This window comes from Oncorhynchus mykiss, chromosome 15 (genome assembly GCF_013265735.2).
Source record: "Oncorhynchus mykiss isolate Arlee chromosome 15, USDA_OmykA_1.1, whole genome shotgun sequence".
NCBI lineage: Eukaryota > Metazoa > Chordata > Actinopteri > Salmoniformes > Salmonidae > Oncorhynchus > Oncorhynchus mykiss.
Window position 1 is genome coordinate 16,656,583 of NC_048579.1, and position 10,670 is coordinate 16,667,252.

Sequence of the window (10,670 nt, forward strand, 5' to 3'; positions counted from 1 at the left end):
GGAGACCTTTGAGGCGGCACACAATTGGCCCAGCAGTGTCCGGGTTAAGGGCTATGTCCTATTGTGCTCTAGCGACTCCTTGTGGTGGGTCGCTATGGTTTTCAAGTTGGATGGTGTTTCGGCCGACTCATTGGTGCGGCTGGCTTCCGGGTTAAGCGAGCAAGTGTGTTGAGAAGTAGTGCGGCTTGGCAGGGTCCTGTTTCAGAGGACGCATGGCTCTTGACCTTCGCCTCTCCCGAGTCCGTAGGGGAGCTGCAGCTATGAGACAAGACTGTAACTACCAATTGAATATCACAAAATAAGGGGTACAAGTACAAAAAAAATGTTTTAAATATTTCCTGGGTCATTGCTGTAAATAAGAATGTGTTCTCAGTCAATTTACCTGGTTAAATAAAATAATTAAAATGCAAACTATGCAATTCTAAAAATGTCACGTTTTCATTTTATATCGGTGGTTGTTCATCTTGTCCGTTTCACACATTTATTTTTTTTGACCAATACATCACTGATATTAATACAGAATCGATAGTAATATTCTAATAATTAATGTGAATGTGATAATATAATCATCTGTGCTCCATTGATGTTTGTTTGTGCAGAGCTTGATCAGTAATGCCTAGGAATACAAATGTGAACGCTATGTAATTTCAAGAGTTTATGATTTTATGCAAATCGTCATTACAACTGACTGATGCTATGTGTCAGTGTGAAAAATGTGTCATATTCCACCCCTTTTCAGGGGTATAAGATTACAACTGTATAGCTAGTAGGCAATGTGTTTGTAGGTTGAATGAGGGTCATGAACCTACATCAGCCAAGGTGATAATGGCTGGGGTCAATTTTGCTTGTTTTTGCTGTTCTCCAAATAGCATTTTAAGTATTTTAATTGTATAGAAATTCAGTAAATTAGCTTTAATTTAAAAAAATAATAATCTAATCCTTCTGGACCTCATTAAAACTCAAACCCTGGTTACGGCCCTGATGGTAATCATTCTGTCCTTGTAGCTCCTACAGGCTGGGTCCGACACCAGGTGCGCACCTCCAACAAGAGGTAACAACACCACGCTGCGACTGAGGACCAACCGTATAGGAGGTCAGAGATGACCCTATAGCCCAGGTGTGAGGAGACTCTACTGGACGCCAGCGTTCCAGAGCACTGCTGCGTGTGAGAGGACGCTGCAGCACAGACCCCCGAAAGGGATCCCCATGGGCTGGCGACCCCATGCCCAGCGCCCTGCTGCTTACCGACAGAGCACAACGTGATGTGCGGCCATCATTTATTGCCATGGCAACAGGGCTGTCACGCCAACTGCTGACCTATAGGGGAGATACAGTAGAGGAAGTGGGCGCGTACTAAGAGAGAACAGACCTAGTCATGTCTTAATGGATGTGGGAGATGAAAGCCTTTAAACTGAGATCAAGACTTTTGGGCACTGAGGATGTACTATGTGAGAAGAGAACTTCAGGGACGGTTTCACAGACACAGATTAAGCCTAGTCCTGAACTAAAAAGTACATCAAGAGAATCTCCATTAAACATGCTTCTGATTCCAGGACTAGTCTTAATCTGTGTCTGGGAAATTGGCCCGTAATGTCTTAATGTATTTGGGAGATAACATTTTGAGGCTGGGATTAAGATTATCACATGTTGATGATGTAAGAGGTGGGAGGAATTCTGGTTTGCCAGAATGATGAGGGAAGATTGTTTTTATTTGTAAAAAAAAAAAAAAGTTTCCTTCTGCCTTTCTCTTTTTTTCTTCTTTACCATTTCACTACTGTTAGTTTTGTAATATGCTTTCTTGTATAAGGTTTCATGATTTGTGTGTGAACAAAGTAAGTCAGTTTTAGTCTGATGATGAATGTGAATGGCTGAACTGTCATTATTAAAACCCATGAAAAGATGGACATAGTGTTTTCTTTTGTTGGAGTTACGACTGCAGCCGACCTACACATTGCTCTCTACAGAGTCCACACTAACTCTCAACTTTATGTATGATAGTTTTTTTTTTTTCTTCCCATAGGAATAGACTCAACATTCCATGCTGCTTTGATCAGGGATGGGCATCTTTGATGGGGGTGGGGGCCACAAAAACGAATCTCATCATGAGGGGCCGCAGTGGCTCACTGGTCTGTGTACCCACATCCATACCAGTCAGAGCCGGCCCTAGGCTTTTGGGGGCCCTAAGTGAACATTTGTAGCTAGCAAAACATTTTAGCGCCCTCCCCTTGACAGCGGAGAGTACATTTCCTGTAATTCTGTTCATGTTGCCATAGGGTGGAGAGAAATGTTTGCAGTTTTAAATATATGAGTGAGGGTGACTAACAAGAGTGACTAACAAACTAAATGTGCCCCCCCCCGGTTGGTAATTTTTACCATGATTACTACACATTTAGTTAGCTGGCTAGACTAATTTAGCAATCAAACATTTTTTAGGTAACATGGGCTAATTGAGTGACTGATATAATGAGAACAACTGCTGATGCATAACCACATTTTGAAGTTGCACCGTGTCTATTCTAACTCTGAACATTAAGTTGAGAGCCTGACTGAGTTCCTAAACATATTTTTGTTTGTTTTTGGGGGGGAAATTGATCCGCGGGCCTACAAAAGGGTGGCGACCCATGGATCAAACTCATTGACTACTGGGGTGTATTCAGGATGCTTTCAGTGTTGCTTGAGCATTTGAAAACAACGATAAATGTAAGGTTACTTTTAATACGGTCTATTGAAAGGCTAGGTCCATGCTAGGAAGAAAATAAATTGCCATGTACATTTGAGTTTGATTGAGATTGCTACATTTTAAACAGTGGATCTGAAAATCCCGGGTTTGTAAAGTTTTTGAACATCATGCAACGGTTGTGAATATACCTTAGGTGGGAGTGTCAAGAACATCACTGTTGAGAGTTATTTCTGGTTGCAAGCATATGGATCCAGGAATGAATGGAATTATATATTACATTGTTACATTCTATGTATTTAAGTATTTTTATTGTTGTAGTAGGGACAATAACATTACTAATTTAAAATATATATATATATATACTGAACAAAAATATAAATGCAACATGCAAAAATTTCTAAGATTTTTCAGAGTTACAGTTCATATAAGAAAATCAGTCAATTGAAATACATGTATTACGTCCTAATCAATGGATTTCACAGGACTGGGCAAGGGTGTAACTATTGGTGGTCCTTGGAGGGACATTCAGAATGTGTTTTTCTGCGCAAATGGGGCTTTATTAAAGACAGCAATACTCCTTACGCCGGATGTGGAGGTCCTGGGCTGGGTTGTGAGGCTGTTTGGATGTACTGCCAAATTCTCTAAAACGACATTGCAGGCAGTTTATGGTAGAGAAATTAACATTCAATTATCTGGCAACAGCTCTGGTGGACATTCCTGCAGTCAGCATGCCAATTGCACACTCCCTCAACTTGAGACATCTGTGGCGTTGTGTGACAAAACTGCACATTAAAGTGTCCTTTTATTGTCCCCAGCACAAGGTGTACCTGTGAAATGATCATGCTGTTTAAGCAGCTTATTGATATGCCACACCTGTCAGGTGGATGGATTGTTTTGGAAAAGGAGAAATGCTCACCTACAGGGATGTGAACACATTTGTGCACAAAATTAGCTTTTTGTGCGTATGGAACCTTTCTGAGATTTTTTATTTCAAATAATGGAACATGGGACCAACGCTTTACATGTTGCGTTTATATTTTTGCTCAGTGTACTTTAAGGATCTTGTTTTTATATACATTTTATTTGTATGTTTACCTCACATAATATAATTTAAAAGTATGCATGCAGGTGTCTGTAATTCAATAAATGTGGCAAAAACAAATGTAGACATTCATGAATACATTTCTATAGCATACAAAATATTGTTTACAATGGTGGGGGTGCCAAGATGGAGGCGCTATGGCTTCAAAACAGCACCCCCTATAAGTGAGGACTTGGTGGACTGTATATTCTTTAGGTTAGGTTTTATTTCATGTGTTCACTCCCATGTGCTGGTAAGGGTACAGATGACAGACAGGTAGGATTCCAGTTGAGATGGTTTAATAATGCTGAAGATGCACAGGCACAGAACAGCAACGCACAGTGTATGTAGTACGGATGGGCTAAGGCACTTAGTGGTCTGGTAACTTGCTTCAACCAAAGTGTGTGTGCGTGTGTGTATGGTATATCAACAAGGATGCACACTGGTCTTGGCTAACACAATGAAAGCTAACTGGTGGGAAAACACAAGGATGGCTGGAACTTTCTCTCATTTGACTTCTCCCGAGCTGATCTTCTTCTCTAAGCTGGAAATCGCCCAGCGTGCTCTGCACCACTTCCTCGGTGGGCGGAGCTAACATTGAACTAACATTACTGATATGATTAACTACAAAAACGTCACAGCTTTTTGTACAGACGCCCCTGAATTCACTATGTTAATTCACTCCTAAGAAAGGGTCAATACTTAACTTGACTATCTTAATTCTTACATGTCTTACCCAAACCTAACAGACATAAGACCAGTGTCTAGGGGTGAATGTAACTGATGGAACGCTGCTTTGTTCCAACAGCAAGAAACAGTTCAAACTACTAGGGTGTCAGCTGGCAGGAAACTAGGGGGAACACCTGACTGCTTAGCTAATAGGGCACCAGGGACACCTGAGTGTCTAGTGACTGGGGAGCTAAGGACAGGGGCACGTAAAGGACTGGCAACATGGCCTGACTAATAACTAAGAGCAGGACACCATGGCAAGTAAAGGCTGGCAGGCAAGTCCTACTACATGGTCCAACAGGTCTCCAGTAACTGATTATCAGAGGCAGTTGGGGTTACCAGCAGGGTATCTGTACTAGGGGAAGAAGACTTGTCAGAGGAAGCAGTCTCTGGGGCTGACACAGTCTGAAACTCAAATGAGGGAGGGCTCTGGGCTCCATTGGTAGGAGCTGCCTTGACCCTTAGAGCAGGGCCAGGTAGTAGCTCTATGGGGGACAGCGTAAAGGGCTCCGGCTCTGGTGGAGACTCCCCAACCGGATCAGGCAGGGACCTCCAGACGAGGAGAAACTGAGTCTTAGGGTCAGGAGCTAAACCTGAGCTGATAATCGAGCTGAGCTGAGGTCTCACAGCAGGGACAGACGTGTTCTCCAGAAAAGGCAGCAGAGCTCCCCAGGCAGGGTGTGACTGTGGACCCTGGGCTAGAGCTGCAGAGGGTTCTCGACGACTGGCAGATTGCGGCTCCCCGACTGAGCCAGGATGGACCTCACAGGCAGGGACTAGTGGAGGTTGCAGGGCAGAGGACTGAAGGGCCCAGAAGTCAGGGTCAAGCTCTGGCCTCTCATGAGGCATCGCTGAAAGTCTCAGACGAGGAGCAGGTGGAGGCTCCCCCACAGGATCGGAGAGGACCTTGCTGGCGAGGGCTGACTGGGACCTCAGGGTGGAGGCTGAAGCAACCCCTGTGGAGGAAGCCATGATGGACTCCCCCTCAAAACCAGGTGGGAGATCCCCAACGTAGCTTGGCTGGACTCTTTGTACTGAGGTAAGTGGGAACCGCACTGCATGTGCAGCCAGTGTCTGGAATCCAGGGCCAAGTGGAGGACCAGTGGCTAGAGATGAACTTGGCTCCTCATCAGGGGCAGGTGGGGGCTTGTCGTTGGCTTCTAGTGAAGCCCCCCTAACTGAAACAGGGATGACTCAGTGTAAAGCCAGGTGGTGGCCCATGGGCTGCAGTTGGTGGAAGAGATACTGGGACAGTGGCTGAGGATCCCTGGGCTGCGGCTGGTGGAAACCAGGGACATGCTGGCTGATGAATGGCGGTCTGTGGGCCTATGGCTGAAACACGATGGCTCTCTGTTGCAGGAGCTGGTGACCTGAAGACAGGGCCAGGTTGTACCTTCAGGTCCAGCTGGGCTGCCCGGGTAGGAGGGAGCGAGTCTACGATGACGGAAGCAGGCCGGGCCCTCGTGGGTGGAGAAGGCTGCTCCTCATGCCTGGCAGACAGTGAGGCTGACTTGATAGGGGTAGGCTGAGCTCCTATAGCAGAAACAGACAGGAGACTAGAGCACAGGGTAGGCTCGGCTCCATAGTCAGTCGCATTCAGGAACTTGAGGGAAGAATGGGTTAGCTTTGTAGGGATCAGCAGTAACCCTTGGGAAGGGGCAGACTGGGCCCCATTTGTGGTAGCTGGTCTGGTCTCCAGGACAGGTGTAGCCAGAGTACCTGTGGCCGGAGAGGGCTGTAGTACCATGTTGGTCTGGGGCACCACAGTGGCTACTGCTGGCGATGCTATGTATCTGGAGCAGCTGAAGAGTCCACCTCGTTGATTAACTTCGGCTCAGTAGCAGGAGCAGGTGGAAACTCTGGAACAGTGCTTGGTTTCAGGCTGCTGTTGACCGATAGATCCTTCGTGGCGGCAGACTGAAACACCTTGTCAGGAACAGGCTGGATACCCATTCTGAGGGAAAACTGAGAACCAATGGCAGGGACGGGTAGACACACCCTGGCACTATCAGTGGGCTGGTACTCAACACTGGCAGTGTCTTGGAGCTGACAGGTAGGTATTTCTTTTAGCTGAACCACTGGTGGAGGAGTAGCCTCCTAACAGGTGGAGTGAGCGCCGGGACTGAGGAAACTCATAGCTGCTGGAGGAGGCTCTTGGTAGCCGCACTAGGCTTGGAGTGTCACTCTGATGACACAGCAGTAGTGACTCATCAAATACTGGAGGACACGCTAGGGGGTCAGGCTACTCACTGTTGTCAGACTGTTCATCTCAAGCCGTATCTTCTTAGTTGCATGATGGCTTCGTATGCTCAACCAGCTCTGACATGGGCCGTGGGGGTGCCAGCAAATCTCTATCTGCTGGAAGGGTACCTCAGGATGAGGGCTCTGTAGGGGCTGACTTAGTGGGAGAGAGACTAGCTATAGACTGGGATGTGAGCTGTGGCAGCACAGAGCTTAGTCTCGGCGAGCTGTACCATCTCTTCTTGTTGTTCACGTACTGTTGCTGAGTGAGCCTGACCTGCATAGCTTGCTGGGACACCTGTTGGACACAAACTGTGGACACCTGTTTTTACATATTTTTGTTGTGTCCATTTCATCTATCCTGTCACGTTCTGACCTTTATTTCCTTTGTTTTGTCATTATTTAATATGGTCAGGGCGTGAGTTGGGGTGGGCAGTCTATGTTTGTTTTTCTATGATTTGGGGATTTCTATGTTTCGGCCTAGTATGGTTCTCAATCAGAGGCAGGTGTCATTAGTTGTCTCTGATTGAGAATCATACTTAGGTAGCCTGGGTTTCACTGTTTGTTTGTGGGTGATTGTTCCTGTCTCTGTGTTTTGCACCAGTTAGGACTGTTTCGGGTTTTCCACGTTTTCTTATTTTGTTCACGTTTTCATCTTTCATTAAAGATGTTTATAAATAACCACGCTGCATTTTGGTCCTCCGATCCTTCTCGCCTCTCCTCTTCAGATGAAGAGGAGGAAATCCCTTACATATCCTAAATTCTGCTTAATTTTTTCCATTCATTTGGTTGCATTCAGTGTCGGATAAAGTAACCAACTGTCATACTTGAGTAAATTATAAAAATACCTTAATAGAAAATGACTTAAGTCAAAGTCACCCAGTAAAATTCTACTTGAGTAAAAGTCTAAAAGTATTTGGTTTAAAATATACTTAAGTATCAAATGTAAAATCATTTCAAATTCCTTATAATTCCTTATAAGCAAACCAGATGGCACCATTTTCTTGTTTTTAAAATGTATGTTAAGTCAGGGGCACACTCCAACATTCAGACTTAATTTACATACTAAGCATGTGTTTAGTGAGTCTGCCAGATCAGAGGCAGTAGGGATGACCAGGGATGTTCGGTTGATAAGTGTGTAAATTGGACCATTATCTGTCCTGCTAAGCATTCAAAATGTAACGAGTACTTTTGGGTGTCAAGGAAAATGTATGGAGTAAAAAGTACTATATTTTTAAGGAATGTAATGAAGTAAGAGTTGTCAAAAATATAAATAGTAAAGTACAGGTACCCCCAAAAAAATAGTATTTTTACTTAAGTACTTTACCCCACTGGTTGCATTAACTAGGCTATAAGTGGGTAATAGTGATTAAGAACCTACATTAGCGTGTTTTCTCAGCTTTGTTTTATTCTAAGGCCAGCTACATCTGAGGCTATGGCCAGCAACGTCAGGCTGGTACACACTAGATTGACTTGAATCACAGTGATCTAGGATTTTAGTCAAATTCATACTTTTTGGGTTGAACTATAAATGCTGTGATTTTTGTGAAATATGGAATGACCTTTTATATTTTTTAAGTAATAGTGAGTAAATGTAACGACAAGTGGTTGATTGATTTTTCTCTTGAAACATTACAGACATCTTTGTTGTTCTCAATAGAAGATGCGTTACTGAACTTTCTTTGGAAATCCCGCATAGCCTTCATCTCCCATCCCTCTCCAGCCTGCAGGAAGGATGTACAACATCATGTGGATTCAGGATAACTGGTTGGTATGGTGCTCATTTTAAGACACCCTCAGCCTAGACCTATAGCCTCACCCTGCATTGAGTCAATGGCCACGCTTCACCCTCACACCTAACCACAGGTTGGCTCCTATTTGTCCCCCACCATTCTAGGTCTAAAATATACAGGTTAAGACAACATAATAATTCCTTGAGGAAGCGTTCGAAAATGAACACATGCATGGGACCGGCGTCGTTGCTGATTCTACAGGGTTAGCATTGAAAATGTGACCAGCTGTCATCATATCCTCAATGTTATGCATTTTCAGCCATTCCTGAACCTGAGACCAAAATCATGCTACCTGAGGGCAATACCGAAATAAATGGTCTATTGATTCTGTATCCTCACATCAAAATAAAAAGAGATGATTATGCCTTAAATATTCAACATTATGTTGGTGGCAAGCTGCTGGTTTCCGATCCCAGGTATCATCTACTGTACTGTTGTGCCCGTGAGCAAGATACTTAATACCAAAAATAGCTCCATGGGGCACTGCACTGCAGCTGACCCTGTGGTCTTCCCAAGGTGTGTGTTCTGTTGTAGGAGAGCAGAAGGCACAGTTCCATCTAATCAGAGCTGGACTAATAAAGTTGTATTCTACTCTATTTTATTTTTTGGTTGCTGGTGTCCTGTAAAGAAATGAAGGCCACAAGTCTATCAGGGAGAAGAAGAGGACCCATGAGGAGCTACTGAGGGATGTGAACAGGTTCATGAGATTTATAGTTTAGTCACTTTAGCAGACACTCTTATCCAGAGCAATTAGGGTTAAGTGCTTTGCTCAAGGGCACATCGACAGATTTCACCTAGTCAGCTCTGGGATTCGAACCAGCAACTTTTCAGTTACTGGCCAAACCTCTTAACCGCTAGGCTACTACCCAGACAAGAGCACCCAGACAAGATTTTTTTCCACTGGTAGTATCGTGGAATGTTCCTGAAATACTGATATCTGCATTTGTAATACTTGCATTTTTGCTATCTCTGCTATATTGTGGGTTGGCTATAACTAACCAGTATTGCATACTGTATGATAATACAATAAAATAGTTGTAGACTATGTTAAGACAGTGAAGCTTTACAACAAGGTCATGCATTGAGAAGAATGTTGATCAAATCCAGCTGATTAATAAAAAAAAGAATACTAAATGAACACCAGGACTACTATCCAACAAGTCACAGTCCTTCAATGTTTTTAAGTTTGCTGGTCCTGGAGTAGATGTTACTCATTAACTACTGTACGCCTATCACCCCATAGTGTATTAGAAGAACAAAAGGAGTGAGACAGTGACACATTTTTGCTGTTGTTGTTTTGGCTCTGTACTCCAGCACTTTGGATTTGGAATGATACAATGACTGAGGTTAAAGTGCAGACTGTCAGCTTTGCATGGGCAGTATCAGAGTAAAGATAATGAAAACACTTTGACCAGGATTCAATCTAATGCAGATTAACGACCTGTGCACAACAATTTCCTTTTAAAGGCAGTTTCAGACATTTGCTGAGGTCTATTTGCCGTGAACTCCACGGATGTCGGCTAAAGCAGAAATCACCTATGCACAAGTAATTTATCTGCGTTTGTTTGCGTTCCAGCCTTAAACATTTCTATGGCAAGATGGCTGAACCGGACATTTAGGACTCTATTCAATCTGTATCGCTGAAGTCCTGCATTACAGCGCGATTGAAATTTAAAGGCGTTAGCGGAGACGGAAGGCGTTCACGGAAAACGCTGCTCATGTCGGCTCAATCGGAAATCACCTTTACATTTCTATTGTGAAATCTGTAACCCTTCAGCCATACATATTGAATAGAGCCCTTAGTGGACTGTTTGCCGGACCAAGCCATGGACCCCAACGTTCTGGGGCCCTAGGGCCTGTCGGTATAGAGCCAGGTGGACTGTCTGCTGGACCAGGCCATGGACCCCAACGTTCTGGGTGGGCTGGGGCCCTAGAGCCTGTCGGTATAGAGCCAGGTGGACTGTCTGCTGGACCAGGACATGGACCCCAACGTTCTGGGTGGGCTGGGGCCCTAGGGCCTGTCGGTATAGAGCCAGGTGGACTGTCTGCTGGACCAGGACATGGACCCCAACGTTCTGGGTGGGCTGGGGCCCTAGGGCCTGTCGGTATAGAGCCAGGTGGACTGTCTGCTGAACCAGGCCATGGA

At 44.6% G+C, this 10,670-nt stretch overlaps 1 protein-coding gene across 2 annotated transcripts in view; it reads left to right on the top strand.

Annotated features, from left to right (window-relative positions):
• Positions 1 to 1,901, top strand: part of LOC110489709 (ankyrin repeat and SAM domain-containing protein 6) — a 28,313-nt gene extending 26,412 nt beyond the window's left edge. For both annotated transcript variants that reach the window (XM_036943905.1, XM_021562489.2), the window contains exon 16: positions 1,006 to 1,901. In XM_036943905.1, coding sequence (XP_036799800.1) covers positions 1,006 to 1,055 — 50 coding nt within the window. In that variant the 3' untranslated portion in view covers positions 1,056 to 1,901. The remainder of the gene's footprint in view (positions 1 to 1,005) is intronic.
• The last annotated feature ends 8,769 nt before the right edge of the window (positions 1,902 to 10,670 follow it).